This window comes from Anolis sagrei, chromosome 3 (genome assembly GCF_037176765.1).
Source record: "Anolis sagrei isolate rAnoSag1 chromosome 3, rAnoSag1.mat, whole genome shotgun sequence".
Classification (NCBI taxonomy): Eukaryota; Metazoa; Chordata; class Lepidosauria; order Squamata; family Dactyloidae; genus Anolis; species Anolis sagrei.
The window spans coordinates 253,057,325-253,076,310 of NC_090023.1; the positions used below are offsets into that span (position 1 = coordinate 253,057,325).

The following is an 18,986-nucleotide window of genomic DNA, read 5'->3' on the forward strand; positions in this document are numbered from 1 at the left end:
ATGAAATGGATTCATGCATGTTAAGAGTTTCTGTAGATGTTGCTTCAGTATACTAACTTTCACCAATAATTGCTCATATATGAACAATATGACTTCATTGTTTATATATGAGCTATCCGGTGGTATAGCTCAATTTGCCTTATAATGTGCTAAAACATTTGGTGCAATTTTTTAGACATCTGCACACCATCCACTGGCAAGTTTCCCCCATGTTCACTGAGTTACTTGAGTACTGATGGGGATTTTCAGAGGAGTAATTTTGCATGAGATCCCCCCTTCCCATCCAGGCACAGAACGTTATGTGCTGGAATTTGTGAGGAGACAAACCACAGTCTCTTCCAATACAGGTAGTCTACTGAAGTGGCATAGATGGCTAGTGAACTGCTGCATATATCCTTTATTAGACAAAATGTTTGAGTTGACCTGTTTCATTACCCTAATGCCCGAGTATGTTTGAGTTGACCTGTTTCATGCCCTAATGCCCGAGTAAAGAAACAGGTCTTAACTTGGCGCCAAGCATGTAGCTGGGGGGGGGGGGCTTTGGGGGCTTCAGCCTCCCCCTCCCCCGAAATTCTCATGGTGGTCTGCGAAAAGGCCTTACTGGTACATTATTTAGACTGTTATGTTTATTCATATCATGATCTGATCACCATGCTCAATATATCTCATATGCATGGGGGTATTAGGGTAACGATACAAAAGGTTTGCTAGGGTAGACCCTCTTTCATGGGCCTGCTTGACGCCAAAATGAGCTGAGCTTCTATGCCTGGGGCATTGTTGTGATCAAACTGCTGATTTACCATTTGTGGCACCAGGATACCTATTGAATCCACTTCCTCCCAGTTTATGTAAAAACACTGTTCTTTCTGGCTCTGATACTGAGTACTCAGTACTGAGTAGAATAGGATGGTAAGAGGAGGGCCCTCCATATTTGCAAGTTGAACTACTCACGAGTTTGATTAGAATCAAGGAATCATAGAGTTGGAAGAGACCTCGGCGGCCATCCAGTCCAACCTCCTGCCAAGAAACAGGAAAATCACATTCAAAGCACCTCCAACAGATGGCCATCCAGCCTCTGTTTAAAAGCCTCCAAAGGAGGAGCTTGGAACTCTCTGCTCCAGAGTGTGGTAGAGGCTCCATGAGATATTAATGTGGTCCCTTTAGGAATCTCCAAATGCTCCACTGCACCTCTATAGCCAACTTCCATGATATTCTCTCAGATTAAAAATAGGTTTTTATTTGAGATTTTCTGACTTTCATAGGTATCCTGTGCCCTTAACTCCCAAGGGCTGACTATATAGAGCAGGCATGGGCAAACTTTCTAACTTGGGGGCTTCATGTTAGCACTCCCTGCTAAGAGGACTAGCTGCCGGGTGATGGGAGAAAGGAAGGTAAGGAAAGAGAGAAGGAAGAAAGGAAGAATGAAAGGGAGGAAGGGAAGGATTGAAGGAGAAAGAGAGAATGAGAGTGAGTTAAGGAGGAAGGAAAGAGAGAAGAAAGGAAAGACAAAAGGGAAGGAAGGACGAAAGGGTGGAAGGGAAGGAGGAAGGAAAAAAGAGGAGGGAAGAAAGATTGGCTGAGATGGATGGATGGATGGACAGAAGGAAGGATGGAAGCGTGGGAGGGAATAGAGGAAAGGAAGCGAGGAAAGAAGGAAGGAAAGACAAAAGGGAAGGAAGGCAGGAAGAGAAAGGGGGAGAGGGAAGGAGAGAGAAAAGAGGGAAGGAAGGACAAGAAGGTGGAAGGGATGGGAGGGTGGGAGAAAGAGGGAGGTAAGGAAGGGAGGGAGGTAAGGAAGGGAGGGAGGGGAGGTAAGGAAGGGAAGAAAGAGAGAAGATAGGAAAGACAAAAGAGAAGGAAGGACAAAAGGGTGGAAGGGAAGGATGAAAGGAAGGTAAGAAGGAAGGAAAAAGAGAAGGAGGGAAGAAAGGGAGAGGGAGAAGGATGGAAGGAAGGAAGAAAATGTGGAAGGGAATGGAGGGAAGGAAGGGAGAAAGAAGGAAGGAAAGACACAAGGGGAGGAAGGCAGGAGAGGGAAGGAGAGAAAAAAGAGGGAAGAACAAAAGCGCGGAAGGGATGGAAGGATAGGATAGAATAGAATAGGATGGTAAGAGTTTGCCCATACCTGATAGAGAAAGTTATGAGCATGGTTACAATGATCGTTTGATTAAATAGCCCCCAAGGTATTGTAGGGATCTGATTATACTCCTTACTCTCCAGAAAATAAACAATTGTAGCTGCAGTGTCCTTTATATTAATGAGCTTCTAACAAACCAAATGCATCCCTGCCAAGCACAATTTTCCTTCACCTGCACTCTCCTTCCTTCCACACAGGGTTTGGCTCCTCACTGGCTCTCTTTTAGCATTGCTAAATGACAAACTGGAGAGGACTCCTGTTCGTGTTGTGCAGAAGAGGGAATTCAGCAGGTGCTGCTTGTTACCTGGCTGCAAGATAAGCAACACCTGCTGAAATTCCCTCTTCTACACAACCATTAAAAGAGCCTGCTCCAGTTTGTAGCCTGGCAGCTGTGCTATCTTAATACTCATTACACTCAGGTATAAAGGGAGTAGCAGTTAAGGTATAAATAGGAAAAGAAATACAGAACAAGTTGAAAGCCCACACATTACAAAAGTAGCATTAGACAATCAGCAGGATTAAAATTGTATACAAAATTGTATTTCGTTGGCACTGAGGACATTATAAAATAACCACAATGCTAACATCCCAGGGTAGAAAAAATCACAATTCAGTTCACTACTAATAAGCCCTCTCTCTTGGAGACTCGTTGATGCAGTTATATATGGTCATGCTGGCATCTCTCTGTTTCTAAACTCTGATAAAAACATGCTTTTTAATAGCTGTCTTTGAAGAGGCTTAAGTGTGATTTTCAAATTTCTTGTAATCAAAATCCTGGTGTTTGAAATGCCTTTTCCAAATCCTTTTTTTTCTAAAAAAAATCAGTTTATATAATTATTTTCCAGATTTAAACAAACCTAAAATGTACCTTAGTGTCAATATTATAGCTGGCATTTTCCTGGTTATTGCAGGTCAATACGTTTATTCTTTTTCAATAATACCATATGTCAAGTCTGTATTTTAGAGATTGACCCACAAGCACATCTTTTGATGAACAAGTTTTTCCTTTCCTTTTTGTTTTGGCAGGTCATTTTTGTTCAAGTCAATCCAGGTGAAACTTTTACAATAAGGGCTGAAGATGGAACTCTTCAGTGCATTCAAGGTAAGGAAGACTTAAAAGGGTATATATGTGTGTGTGTGTGTGTGTGTGTTGGAAACTGCCCTGATTCCCCTTGGGGAGATAGGGTGGTATACAAATAAATATTATTGTTATTATTATTGGTACATTTTTTGTTTAATATGGAGATTATCTTTTCCCTGTGTCATGTTTCTGGTCATGTAACAAAACTACACTATGTAACAAAATTTGAAAATATTTCTGTTCCTGGTTTGAAAGTGCTATTTCCTGTTTAACTGTGGGGTTCTTACTTTGAAAGTAGTTGCTATACTCCAGAAACTTTGTTTTGGGGGCTGCCACAAACTATATTGAATTGATTGAGATTCTGTGAAAAACTATCGCAAAATGTGCAGAAAGATGCCCCATATAAACAATATTTTTTTTGCAGTTTAATAAGTATTATCCATGTTCTTAATGATGAAAGCAATGAGGAAATGATATTTATAACCCAGAAAAAAAACTGTGTTACGTAGTGTTATCTGTGGATTTGTTGTTTTTACATTGTACTTTCTCAAATTAAAAATAAACCAGTGTTTGGAAGGCTGTAGCAACCATCTTAAACGTTTTTCATTTTGTAAACGTTTAGAGCAAGCATGAGCAATTTGGGGCTCAATTTTTTAAATCTCCAAAGGAAGGAATATATTTGGAAGCTTGGATACAAAAAAAGGGAGTTGACTCTAATGGTTCACCATTCCTTCATGTGTCATTGGTGTAATAAATTATTTCTTCTGTGTCATCCAGAAATAAAAGTAAGGTATTGGCTGTCATAGTGTATTTTGGTCAAATTTTGGTCAAGACAATCATGGCAAGCTCACTCTAATATCGACGAGGAGTTTTGAACACTCTCCCGCTTACGTTTTTGTGATGTTGCCAATCTGATCACTCAGTTGCTGTTGTCATTGGAGCCAACTTTATTTTCCCATATATACTATATTTTTACTTGCCTGCTCCGATATCTTGATCTTTCTGCTGCATATGCAATGGAACTTGCTCCATTTCCGGACACAATATATTATGTGCTGATTGGTATGGGGATTACAGATGGTTGGACAGTTTCTGATGGAACTTTATTCATCATGATGCCTGGCACTCATTCCATGTTGGTATAGTTTCCCATGAAAGATATCACTCCAGCAGGATGACCTTTCATCATTGAGAAATGCATATTTAACCTAAACACCCAATTCTGCCCTGGGATAGTACTCACAACTCCCATGTTTTCTGTGATTGGGGTGTAGTAGAATTGACCATTATAGAGACAAGTCTGTAAGGTCAGTAAGAAGGATGTTTTAAGTGCCACCTTGTTGATTAAGTAGTTGGATTATTATGACATTGTCAGGGTGGATTATTTTCTTTCTGGATATGTCTCTCTGGACCAAGCTGGGTTCTTTTGGCTGCATCTTTTGAGACCTTTCTCCTGTGAGTCTATAGCTAAGTAAGCTTTGTATGGTAGTGAGTGATAGTGTTCATCCTGGGAAACCAGGGTCAAATTCTCATTCAGCCATTAATCCTATGTAGGTGGCCCAGATTGGTTGCTTTCGTTCAGGATTGTTGAAAGACCAAAAGTGGTGGTGGTGAAGAGAGCACATATGCCAATCCTGGGCTTCTTGGATGAACACAAATGAAATACCCATTTTGCAGGTGACCACTGAATTGGAAAGATTACTGTCTTGCCTAAGACCACCTAGTGAGATTGTGGTTGAATCAGGATTTGAAGTACCAAGTTTGCACATTCACTCAGCTTCAGTAGTATGGGATTCCAACTAACTCAGTACCGGTAATGTTTCTTTAGTTTGCCCCTACAGACCAACATGAAAAACCAGAAAGGAAATGCTAGGTGGGATTTTCCTTACACAGCCCACATGAAAGATGTTTGATCAATATGTAATTCATGTTTAACACTGAAGAAAAGCGCATTTGTGCTGCTTACTATAAAGAAGAAGCTCTTCAAGTAAAGCTCACACCTTGGAGGGAAATTGCTCCCAGTAACTTTGCCAGTATCTGGGAGACGTGGTGGTAGTAGGAGTCATATGGATGGTGTGTGAGTCATTCATGGTAAATAAGTCTACCCAGGGGCTATGTTTTTTTAAAAAGCTTCTCACTTGAAACCAGTCATCCTGAAAGCTGAAAAACTAGTCAGTTGAGCTGAGTATTAAGAATGGAGCAATTCAGTCGTGACCTGCTGTAGAATAGTCTCATCAAACGAATCCATTTGTGTATTTAGATTTTCCTTTTTTCATTTAAAGCAGAGATGGAAAAATAACTAATAAAGATGGCTTGTGTTTATGACTAACTTATTGATGTGACATAGCAGAAGCAAGAATCTAAAAAGAGAAGTGAAATCCTCATCCTTCCTCACCTATAGCTTGCTTTCTGTCACAATTTGATAGAATAATACAGTTAAAACATACAAAAGGTAAATATTAGACTTAAACAATTAACAATGTTAAAAGCATTCACACCTGAATAAAAGAATAAAAAGCAATTTAAACATATAAAAGAATAAAAGCATGTCTCCATGTAAAGGTTTTAGACTGCCAATGAAAGGCCAGCAAGGGAAGTATCACAGTGTAGGGGGCACCACTGAGAAGGCCCCTTTTTGCATACCCATCATCTGTGCTTACTGTTTACTAGAGTTGTGCACAGAATTGGTTCCTAATGTTTTTTTCTTGTCTTCCATTGTGCTCAACACAAAAATCTGCTTGACATGAAAGCCTGCTTTCCGAACTTGCCTCCTTGCCTTGGCAGGAGAGTGTGTTTGTGGTAGGGCATGCAGGCACACCCGGAGTTTGGCTGCAGGCACACTCCGGGCCTGCATACATGCCCCACCACACAAACATTCTCATAGAGTGTGGCGGAGTGTATGTGCCGAGGTATGTAGGCAGGCCCGGAGCACACCTAGAGTAAGAGGCGTTCAATTGCTGGCACTGGGAGGCACGCATGCTTTCTGGGCCTTTGTGCATGCCCTGCCACACACAAACACTCTTTCCAAGGAGTGGAAGGATAGTAGAGTAAAAATAGCAGGTGTCAAGAAAGGAGAACACACACCGGGAAGGGGAGCCAGTGGGTGGGAACCCCCCCCCCCAATAATGGTTTATTTGGGGGGGGGGGTGAACCAAAAGAACCAAAAACAACCCTCCCAATTTTGGGAGACTCCCAAAAATGGATTGGGGGCCCCCAACAGAAGCGAAGCACAATCCTGTTATATAATATAATGATTATTCCAAAAAAAGTCTAGTAATAAAATAGTGAAGGTGGAGCAAAGTAGGCATGGGATATGTTCAGAACCCAGATGGATTTCTACCCACAAACATATTGATTTCCCTTCCTAAGTCATCTGCAACCTTTTCTGTAACCTTCCATTAATAAAAATAAAAAATGTGTGCCTAAGTTATGTTTATCACATGTGTTTAATATTACAACATATATAGAGTGTTTTATTGAGTCTTTCTCTGTGCTTTTTTAGTTCTCAGAGTTGAAAGTGGTGACACTCTCTGATCAGCCAGATCTTAGTCCCAGTTGGTAGCCTGGCTGTGGTGTTGATTGAGTTTTAATGAAAAACATTTGTGCTAATGTTCTGAATATTTCTGCTCTCCTCTGTTTTGACACTCATTTTCTTTATGAAGAAAGGAGACTATGTGTTGAAATGGGGATGCAATGGGTTATATCCTGGTTAGATATAGACTTACCCACTGGCTGATTTACAACATGCTGCGCCTTCGAAACCTACAGCTAGAACCATTCACATACCAAATATAAATAGATGCAGATCAAAATATTATATTTTTTTCCATTGACCTCATTGAAGTGTTTATCATATCCTCAGTCAATCTCTTATTGAAAAAACCCCAAAATGAATTCTCCTTTCTAGTGGTAGCATCCATACTGTTACAGTCTTAACCACTTGAATATTGTGATCCAAATAGTTAGAAATGGCAGTGACCTTCCTAGTGAGAAAATGAATGTAATTGTTTTGTTTATGGAGGCTGTGGGGGAAAAAAAGTTCTGTGTTCAGCATGATTTTAATGTTAGAAATCACAGTTTAGACCACATTTTTTTTAGAAGTTTGCCCTCTCTAGTTACACTTTTCAGACTTTAGGCAGTGGGCCAAGGATTTATGGGACCAAAACATTGATGAAATGTTGGGATGACATGGCTGTTCATAGACTAAACCAGGGGTCCTCAAACTAAGGCCGGGGCCCGGATATGGCCCTCCAAGGTTATTTATCCAGCCCTTGCTCAGGGTTAACCTAACTCTGAAACTACTTGAAAGCACACAACAACAACAACAACAACAACAACAACAATAACAACAATCCTATCTCATCAACCAAAAGCAGGCCGACACTTCCCATTGAAATTCTAATAAGTTTATATTTGTTAAAATTGTTCATCATTTTAATTATTGTATTGTTTTAAGTGTTTTTTGCACTACATACAAGATATGTGCAGTGTGCATAGGAATTCGTTCATGTTTTTTTTCCAAATTATAATCCAGCCCTCCAACAGTTTGAGGGACTGTGACCTGGCCTTCTGTTTAAAAGATTTGATGACCCCTGGCCTAAACAAACAATCCTGAGAGCAGATAATTTTAAAGGGTTAAGATCTTGTTGGTTCTGTTTCTTGTGCTCTTTCCTTTTCATAAGGACTAGTTTACTGTCTATATGTTCAGATGATCCAACAGCCTGCAGTATGAATCAAGAGACTCAAGTCTAAATAAACCATCCATATATTGTCACTTAAAGCAGAGTTCCTCAAACCATGCTCCTCCAGATGTTTTGGACTTCAGCTGCCACAATTCCTAACAGCTGGTAAACTGGCTGGGATTTCTGAGAGCTGAAGTCCAAAACACCTGGAGGAGCACAGCTTGAGAAACACTGACTTAAATAAACCCTCAGCTACAGGCCCAGGTCAGCAACTGCTATTTAGAGTATACTGGGTTAGATGGACAATGAACACTTTAAAAACACAAGGATCTGAATTATTCAAATAATTTGCCATAGTATCTATTTTTTTTTGCTTCGAGAGATTAGTTCTTTAAGATAGTGCTTTCTGATGCACTCAGAAGATAAAGGTTGGAAGACCTGCATCCATCTGGAGTCCTTCATACTCATGAGCTTCTAATCTAGATGCTGTCCAGCCAACTCTATTTCTACTCTGTTTATGCTTGGGTTTTATGCTTGAGGCTGTTCTCCTTATTATTCCACAAATATTTTTTATGGCTAATGTAAATATTATTACAAATTCATATTTGTTGCAGTGTATTGCAAAGAAATAAAGGAAGATGACACACTCCCAGAGAGAAATAAGTAGAGTACATGCCATAAAATATGATTAACTCGAAATACACTGAACAAGTTTGAACATGATGCATCACCATTCTACAACACATGGGAAATAATGTAGCAATGTTGTTGTTGTTGATGATGATGATTGTCTTTGAGAATCTCAAATTGGAATTGAGTTTGGCACAGAAAGGTTCTCTGGGACCATTTTTTATTAGTGTGCAGCAGTCACAATGCATACAACTGAATCCTGCCTTTCTGCCTTTAAGAGTAACTTGTTTGTAAGACTGTAACAGCTCATAAAATGTTTGAGTTACCATATTCATTCCTAGATGGCTTGGAACCAGGTTGTCTACTTGCCTCACTGAAATTGTGAAGTTAATCTGCTGCTGAACTCACCCAGTGTATATTTACTGTGCTGATGAAGCTTTGAGTTGAAAGGTGGGATATAAAGGTTTTTCAATATATGGGTGGACAGGTTTAGTGAGACGTTACTCCTAAGGACAAAAATTGCAATACAGGTAGTATGTTTTATTGATTAGCCCATTTTGATTTGACAAACTTACTTAACACATACACATACAGCATACAAACCACAGTACAACATAAGTTAAAATAAACAATCTGTTTACAAGGTACCGATCCAGATCAAATATCTGCATCATCTCTATAGTTTACTCCAATTGACTCTAAATATGCAGTTGGAGCCTCTGGTGATGCAGTGGGTTAAAGCATTGAGCTGCTAAACTTGTTGACCGAAAGGTTGCAGGTTTGAATCCGGGGAGCAGCATGCAAATGTGAGTAGGTCAGTAGGTACCACTCCAGTGGGAAGGTAATGGTGCTCCATGCAGTCATGCTGGCCACATAACCTTGGAGGTGTCTACGGACAATGTCAGCTCTTGGCTTAGAAATGGAGATGAGCACGAACCCTCAGAGTTGGACACGACTGGGCTTAATGTCAAGGGAAAACCTTATGCAGTTTTCAGCTGTGTTACTTTAAATAGCAGCCACTGAGTTACAAGCATCTCGCTTACAACTGACTCATAGTTAAGAACAGGGTGAGACAGCAAGAAGTGAAAAAATCTACCTTCCTGGAAAGGAAATTCACTCCTGAAAGAATTATCATGGGGGAAAAGGTACCTCCATTGAAGCTTTTTCACCAATCTTTGTTTCCACAACAAGCTGAATTTTCCAAAATCCAATTATCACAAGAACAAAAAAATTAGATGATATATTCTGAACAGGGGCAGAGGTAGCAAAATAAACACCACAGGTGTGTTAGCTAAATAATTTTTTTTGTCTGGAGTTACACTTAAAAATGTACCTGTTTTAATTTACAAACAAATTCAACTTCGGAACAAACCTAAAATTCCTGTAAGTTTGTAACTAGGGGACTGTCTGTACTGGTATTGTAAGCCAACTTGATGTCTATTTGGAACAGTAGCAGCAAACTCCTTTTTCCTTTCCTTTTCTTTGGTTCTAACTAAAATAACATGAAAGTTGCTGCTGGAACTCAGTGGGTCTGCGAGGCATTCCAGGTAGATGATCAGATACCAATGGCATGCTGTTTCCCTGGATGTTTTTCTGATAATTGTAATGGCCACCTGGACTTGGAGCAATGTTAACAGACCTTCAACAAAGCAGCAGGTGCAGCAAAAGGCTTCTGGTGATTAATACATTCATGGATTTGATGGACAGTGTTTTGATGAAAATGACATTCTTGGCCTTTTCAAAACCTTTGCCAAACTCCCTAAGAACTAATATTTCATTCTTGGCGCACAGCAGGTCCTATAGATGTAGCAGTAATTAACTATGTACTACCACAGTCAGGAAAACAGTTTCAGCGTATAACTATCCTTCACAAAAATAATTGGTTATGCTTTTAAGTACAAAGAAGTTAAGATTTACTTCAGGGTCTTTTTTGTGTTTTTTTCCAGAATTAAACAATTACCTAAATCTTATTTTATCATATACAGTAACTCCTCTATGTTCACTGGTGTTAGGGGCACAGGCCCCAGTGAAAGTGAAAAACTGCACAGAGTAGCGGAGGACACTCTTTGTTGCTCCAATGGCTATTTTTAAAATAGTCCACAAAATTTTGTATTTCATATAGTGCAGAGAGCAGCATTTCTCAACCTAGGGGTCGGGACCCCTGGAAGGGTCACAAAGGGGTGTCAGAGGGGTTGCCAAAGACTATCAGAAAACTGCAACTCCCAAATGCCAAGGTCTATTTTCCCCAAACTCCACCAGTGTTCACATTTGAGCATATTGAGTATTTGTGCCAAATTTGGTCTAGATCCATCATTGTTTGAGTCCACAGTACTCACTGGATGTAGGTGAACTACAACTCCAAAACTCATGGTCAATGCCCACCAAACCCTTCCAGTATTTTCTGTTGGTCGTGGGAGTTCTGTGTGCCAAGTTTGGATCAATTCCATCATTGGTGGAGTTCAGAATGCTCTTTGATTGTAGGTGAACTATAAATCCCAGCAACTACAACTCCCAAATGACAAAATCAAACCCACCCACTCCACCAGTATGCACATTTGGGCATATCAGATATTTGTGCCACATTTGGTCCAGTGAATGAAAATGCATCCTGCATTTCAGATATTTACATTATGATTCATAATAGTAGCAAAATTACAGTTATGAAGTAGCAACAAAAATAATTTTATGGTTGGGGATCACCACAACATGAGGAAATGTATTAAAGGGTCACAGTATTAGGAAGGTTGAGAAACACTGGCATAGAGCATCCCAGTGCTCTGTTAATGGGCTACTGTAGGCATTACAAACAGTGGAAACTGCTGTCTCCTACACTTCTTGGTCTGTTGAAAAGAAAGTTGTCTTAGGAGCCACAGAAAGGACCTTGGTTTCCAGGTAAAGCTACAACAACTCCCTTTAGCCATCCTACATAATTATGACAAGTGACAGTTAAGGTGAACTTAAACTGGGGCAAAGTGCCATTGATAAAAACTAGTGCTATTGGCAGGATAGAAATATTGTAAATAAATAAATAAATGACATCAATGCCTTTGTCTCTTGGAAATTTCAGGGAAAGGGTTGTATTAATAAAAACAGATTTATAACAATTATCCTGCCACACTCCCAAAACATAGTAATCCAAGACAAGGCATTAAAGCAACCAATCGGAGTTCCAAGAGATGGGGCATCATAGCTGAAATGCCTCTCCTTTCCCTATCTTTCTGCAAGATGTACCGTGGCTTCCAACAGAGACACACAGAGCAATGTTCTCTTGATAGATTTCAATTCTCTGGCAAGTATGAACAGGCAGATAGATTGTTTTCTCTCTCCTTCATGTATAATTTGCCTTCTGATGGGGTTGACTTTGTTTGTAAAGTGGGGTGCAGCAAGTCTGTGCTTTTCAGAGATAGATAGAAGAGATTATTCTGGCCAATTCATCTGGCATGATGTGGATGACCAACTACATTGGGCAAGTTTTCACTGTGTGAGTGGGGACAATAAAGTTATGGTTGTGGGTTGAAATTATACAGACAGTTCTTTTTCGTCGTCCTCCTCCTCTTTTTCCTCCTCCTCCACCTTTTCCTCCTCCTGCACCTTTTCCTCCTGTTCCTCCTCATTCTAATATTAACATCCTGTTTTCCTCATGAAATTGGGACTCAATGCAGTTCAATATTCAAAAGAACAATATAATTAAAATTATGCCAAAAGTGAAATGGAATTTAACCATTTGCAGTATTAAAACAACTCACACTTTAGTTAAAAGAATAAAATATAATTTTGAAATATTTTTGAAAACCTATTAAAAACAGTTCAGTTAAAACAAAACAGCACATCATAGTCTGTTCTTTTTTTAAAAAAACATTGATTTAAAAGCTTGTTCCCATAGAAAAGTGGAAGGCCAGCAAAGAGTCCTGGGGCAACCACTGAAAAGGCTCTCTCTCACATCTCCAGCAACTGTGCCTTGATGGTGTTGGGACTGAGAAAAGGGCTCCTTTGAAGCACCTTAGAAGTGACTCATGCGGGGAGATACCGTCTGCCAAATATTCCAAACCTGAGCCATATGGGCTTTATAGGTCATAACCCACACTTTGAGTAAATCAACCATAAGTTTGTGGAAGTAATTCCTACTGGTGAAGGGCACAGCGTAGATATTAAAATTGTAAGAGAGGAGGAAGGATTTTTTAAACATAAATTTCGCTAAGTAACAGTGGTGTGATACCCTATGGATCCTGTGGGAGAAAATTTCAGATGGTGAAACTGAAGGGGAACATGAAGGAAAAGTGACAAAGTAATTGGAGCAGAGTTTGGAAAAGTTTCTTCTTGGAGTGAGAAGCTGAGAACCTCTAATCTTGGTCCCCTTGGGGAGATAGGGCGGGTATAAATAAAGTATTATTATGTTATAATTTTGCATGGTCTTTGAGAGCTAAATGGTGCACGCTGGATGGCAACAGAACTGAAACATTTTGTAGAGATTTAAAGGGGACTGGCTCATGATTTGGACACTGCAAAAAGAGTATGGTTTCAGCAGGGATGGATAGAACAGTAGTGGGAAGATTGAAAAACCAGGGAAAGTTCAGAAGGAATAATTTCCAAGAGTCAAGGAAAGAGAAGAACATAAACCAGAGAATTAGGGGAGGGCAGGGTAGAAAGGCAGCATAAGGAAAGAGAGGAAGTGACAGGCTCTTGCAAATGGGTTATTTCAGGTTAACTAGGTGCACACCCTATATCTTGGCCTTTATCCCTATACATGTTTACATTCAGTATTCACTATGTCAGCTTTCATGTAATTTCAAGTCTTTGCTTCACCCTGTCATTCTGATTTTGGTGTTTGTTCAGGCTGAAAAAGGCAGGCCTAATAGTTGCTAACAACTACCTCTTGCTGCTCCCTGACACATAATAACCTGACTGAGAAACCATTCTTGACCTTTTACTCTGCTCGCCACTTATGTTAAAGTGAAAATAAACTTTGTAGTGATTTTTTTCAATAGAATTTATTTTATTATTATTTCCTACCTGAAAAGAGAAGTAGAGGGAGAGGGATAGTAGGCCAAATAAAGCGACTTTCATTTAACTAAACAGCTTTAAGAATATATCAAAGACTTGAATCAGTCACATGTTGGGAGCTGTTCCTTAAGCTTAGCCATGGATTGCATTGTCATCTAATCAGAGCTTGGAAATTTATTTTATTATTATTTCCTACCTGAAAAGAGAAGTAGAGGGAGAGGGATAGTAGGCCAAATAAAGCGACTTTCATTTAACTAAACAGCTTTAAGAATATATCAAAGACTTGAATCAGTCACATGTTGGGAGCTGTTCCTTAAGCTTAGCCATGGATTGCATTGTCATCTAATCAGAGCTTGGAAATTTTCCTTTCTTGGAATACAATTTCTAGATGTTGTTATTCCCCCATTAATAAGAGACTGCAATCAGCTATCAATATGAAAACCAATACAGTGTAAAATTTAAAACCTATAAATACTAAATACTCCAGGAGCTTGCTTTTGTTCAAAGCAAGAATCTGCCTTCCCTCTCCTTTCCTTCTTGCTGAATTAATTTATTTGTAGCAATGGAAAGTTTAAGACAAAGGAAAAGCATAGGAGAAAATTGGGGCATTTTCAAAACAGCTGAAAAAGTGGAACACAGAAGTTTAATTACGAACTTCCCTGCCCAATCCGAATAGTTGGAGGGAATGGTAGTAGGGTCCTTGGAGTTAAAGCCTAAAGTAACTTTTTTAGGCTGTGTTTCTATCTGCTTAGTTCATTTTTTTTAGTGATTGCTTAATTTACTAGTACAGTTAAACTCCTTATGTGGAGCAGACATTGCAGAATATTTGAAGCTTTGCCTCCAAGGCAACCTTGGAGGTCTGCAGCCACATCCAAACAGCATATGATTGTGTTTGTCCTCTATTCTTATCCAAATGGCCCTAGCTGTGTTAGCCCAAATATTTATGTCTGTTTTCCCTGCAGACTCCATATGATTCTTTGTGGATTTCTTAAAAAACAAAACAAAACAGCCGTTGTAGTTTTTCTTTCTTTTTTGTGAGCTTTGTTTACTGGCATTTTAAAATTCCCAGTTTTTCTTCAGCTGGCTCTACCTCATTAAAATAATAAAATTAGGACACTATATTGTTTCTAAACAAATGTAGCATTTACAGTTCTTAATTACAGTTACAGTATTTGTTTCATAGTAAAGTATACAACTAAAGATCAATTTGTCTTGTCATCAGGTTAGAACACAGCTAAGGGTGGCCAACCAGTGCATCAACAACAAGGTTTTTGTAATGTAATGTTATGCAGATATTACATTACAGGATTTTTCATTAGTCTTATTAGGATTTTTTCTAGAATTCGCTGCCTCTTGTGTTGTTGTCACTGCCGAAATTCATTCCATCTCTTTATTCCCTTCCATCAATTAATTCTAGTATTACAGAACTCATGCACCCCCGGTATATATTAAGTACCTGCTGGTCATACCTGGAGGAATCAGCTTCTTTATGCCTAGGCAGCTGTGTTAATGATTAAACATGGTGATCTGATGTGTACCTGTTTTGCTGGAGGCAAATGTGAGAAATTTATATGTTCTATTACTTGTTAGTTGAATACTTTTTTTTCCTTGAAGGAGAACATGGATTTTCAAAATGTGTCTGGAAACTGGACAACCTGTTTATTAGCACTGGCCTCCCTTGACAAATTAGAAAGCCAGAGCATTGTCAAAAAGTGGAAATGGTTGAAAGGTGAACCCACTTTTTTCTTTGATGTGCATGTACACAAACAAAATTTTGGCTCCTTGGTAGCCCTTCTCACCTTGACAGTTTTTAAAAATGCATGTGACTAAATGAAGGGGAGACTTGGGAGCTCATCACATGGGATGAAAGCCCCATCTTAGGATGCTACCGAGATGCTGTCAAGATGGAGCCCATCACATGATTCAGGGCTTTTTTTGGTGGGGCTCCATCCTGGCTCCATGCAGCATGTGAAGCGGCATCCTTGAGAACATGGATGACAGCCCTTGTTCTCCTAGAGCAGTGGTTCTCAACCTGTGGGTCCCCAGATGTTTTGGCCTTCAACTCCTAGAAATTCTAACAGCTGGTAAACTGGCTGGGGTTTCTGAGAGTTGTAGGTCAAACCACTGTTGTAAAGTAAACTGGGGACAGCACAAGATCAAGTGGGGACAGATGAGTTTCCACATGTGACGTTAAGGTGCCAATGTGGAGTGCCCAGCAGTTTATTTCGCTGCCCCAAGGATGCCCCTGCTTTCCCCCGCCTTAAAGACCCCTATGTGATGAGTTCCTTGGAAACATTCCCTCTTCCTCCAATTTATCTCCACTCCTCAATAATCTCCACTGAAAGGAACATTAAGCAACGTGTGAAAGAGAGAGACAGAAGACAGAGAGTGGAAGGAAGGAAACCAGCCAGCCAGCCAAAGAGGATGTACCAACAAGAGGATATTCAGCCTTCATCTCCTCTTTTATTTTGGGCATTGTTTTTGCTTGAGAGCTCCAACAAGCCAAGCAAGTACTGCTCCAGGTGCCCAAATATGACAACAGGGTGTCCAGATATCCTTCCGCCTCTTACCTTGTTAATGTGGTTACTTGCTTCCATTGCTGAGCCATGTGTGCCACTGTCACCAGAGCACGGAACCGGGTGGGAATGAGAAAAAAGGAGAATGTGGTTGAAAATCCATCATGAAAAAGAGCAGATCATACATTGCTAAAAAAGGTAAAGGTTATCCCCTGACATTAAGTCCAGTCATGTCTGACTCCGGGATGTGGTTCTCATCTCCATTTCTAAGCCGAAGAGCCAGCATTGTCCATAGACACCTCCAAGGTCATGTGGCTGACATGACTGCATGGAGTGCCGTTACCTTCCAGCCAGAGTGGTACCTATTGATCTATTCACATTTGCATGTTTTTGAATGGCTAGGTTGGCAGAAGCTAGGGCTGACAGTGGAAGCTCATGCCGCTCCCTGGAATCGAACCTGCGACCTTTCGGTCAACATACATACATACAACAATAACATACATTGGTACTGGATAGTAATTTAGAACAGCTGAAAGAGTGGGGCATCAAAGAGTGAATCATTGAAAAGTAGGGAATTTCTGTATATGTTTTTGCACTGTGTTGGTTTTGTCTTGTATTTCCTTCTCTTCCAAAAGTGGTGTAGCCTGTTCTTTCTTCTGGAATCAGTAGTGCTGTTTTTTGACCTTCCAAACATTGTATGGCAAGAGCAAACTGCCCAAAATGCTGAAGAAGACAATGCTTAAGTCTTTCTCCCTTTTGCTATCAGACATGTGACAAGTCAGCATGGGGAGCATGGTTTACTCTTTGGTGTCTCAAGATTCAAAAGGCCACCTTCTAAGAAAAATGGCCCATCTGCATCTTTGCCTTCCTTCTCACAGAGAATGCAATCTCTTTGATTAAGCCATGGTATTTCAGGAAAGGCCTTTTAAGAATCGAAAACTGCTGCTGTTACTGTTGTTTTAAAACTATTAAAATTGATGACTTATGTTTTGTGGTTGAACAAATGGAAGTGGTGTACTAGTGATGGTAAATTCAATTTTCTTATTTCTGATGAGATTTGAGGAGAATAATTTTATTTTTCAAGGTAAAGAAAAATTTGCCAGAGGAACAAACCAAATTAATGGGCGTCTTATATGTGCATTTGTGCTGTGGAGTTTGATGAGGGTCCCCTGAATGAAAATGTGTGGAGAAAACATTGTGGGGAAAACAGTTACTATTATGAATATTTTTGTCCTTCCTTTCCCCCAAAATTAGGACTCTTTGTGACTTACATTTATAAAAGATACAGCCCAAAATATACAATGACTGAACTTGCAAATGGAATTAAACTATTCACAATATTAAATGAATTAAACATATACTTTAAAAGATAACATTTAATGAAAAAGATACAAAAGCAATTTAAAATAGTTTGCAGCAGCTGCAGTCTGCTTTTAAAAAACCTTTCTGTTACAAAAGACAGAATTTTTAAAAAGCCAAGAGAAGCCATTTTGGCCAACTTGAGAAGGTGGTTTCAGAGTCCAGGAGCAGAGAAGGCCATCTGTCCCTACAAATCATGCCATGTTGGGGACTAGGCTGTTCACACAGGGTGATAGAACCAGCAAGATAACCTACATGTGAGCCATATCAACAGTGCAGAGTGAATACAACTCATAGGCATTCACTCCAACCCTATGCAAGCTTCTTGGACTTAGAAACATGTGGATGTCATACTGCATGTATTGAGGGACACCAGGCTTGTGGAGGAGGTGATGGTGGTTTGGTGGGTAGTGATGTTGGGATTAGGCAATAGACCAAATAGTGTAGATTTTGCATGTCTAGCAGGAAATACTTTTCTTCATCAGCAGTGCTCTTCCCCCTTAATCTTTGCATTCCTCTCCAAGACAAATACAGCTGAGGGATCATATATTAGCATAACTTCAATGCTCCCAGATAGATAGCTAAACTGGTGTATAGAGAATAATAGATTTTCTATATCTTCTTAGCATTTCATCCATTCACTTCTCTTTGTCTATGAGTTGTTTTTAACCTCTTCTCCCTCGCCTAGTCCACATTCACAGCACAGCATGCACACTTCATTGCTAATTAAAAATATTTGTAAAACTTAAATCACATTCTTATCTTCCCACCTCAAGTGGCAGGTAAGTTAGGAAGTAATTTGTCTGGACACACAGTTCTTTCCTTTCTGTTATAATCTGTGTTCTCTATTTAGAGGAGTTTAGAAGCTTGAGCACAAAAGGTCTCTTGTAATAGATAGTCAGAGGCCAAGAAGGCATAAATCAAAGCAAAGTCTAAGTAGAGAAATCAGTGAGCAGTCCAAGGGTGCTAAATCCAAGACGTACAGCAGCAAGGTCCAATCAGATGTGGAGTGAAGTTGCTTTCAGTAGCCAACCAGGAAGACACTGGCCTTCTTTTAACAAGGCTTATCTCATTCTCAAATGCCTGATGGTATTGAGACAGCATGTACAGCTGTGGGCAGTGTAGTCTCTTGGTGCATCTAAGGATCTGTATGTCCGTAATTCATCTCTGATAATAGCTTGAACATCCTATTTCTGTTCTTGCTGAACTGCAGGAGAATGTGGCTGTTCATCAGGCTGAAGTGTTGAAGGAGGACTTGATTGTGATATGTCTTCTTCATCTTTTGAAGAAGATGAACTCTGCATTGGGTTATGACAATCTTCTCCTTCCCTCACATAGTGTCCCCCTCCCCCGACATGTTGAAATACATATTTACTGGACATAAGTTCTAATATTGTGTACAATTGACCACATATGTCCAGGTATGTGGACATATATGGTCAGTTGAGGATACTGAGATTTATATCCTCTCCCTCTTTGGCAACATTGGGATTGAAGGTGACTTACTAAGATTGCAAAAGATGCAAATAAAAGTTCACATCAAAAAAAATATTCAAAATGTTGAATATTTATAGGATATT

General features: G+C 39.7%; 1 protein-coding gene across 2 annotated transcripts in view; it reads left to right on the plus strand.

The window, feature by feature from the left end:
• The window catches only part of FNDC3B (fibronectin type III domain containing 3B), a 332,684-nt gene that overhangs the window by 93,430 nt on the left and 220,268 nt on the right, over positions 1–18,986 (plus strand). For both annotated transcript variants that reach the window (XM_067466047.1, XM_060767521.2), the window contains one exon: positions 3,164–3,239. In XM_067466047.1, the coding sequence (XP_067322148.1) occupies positions 3,164–3,239 (76 nt within the window). The remainder of the gene's footprint in view (positions 1–3,163; positions 3,240–18,986) is intronic.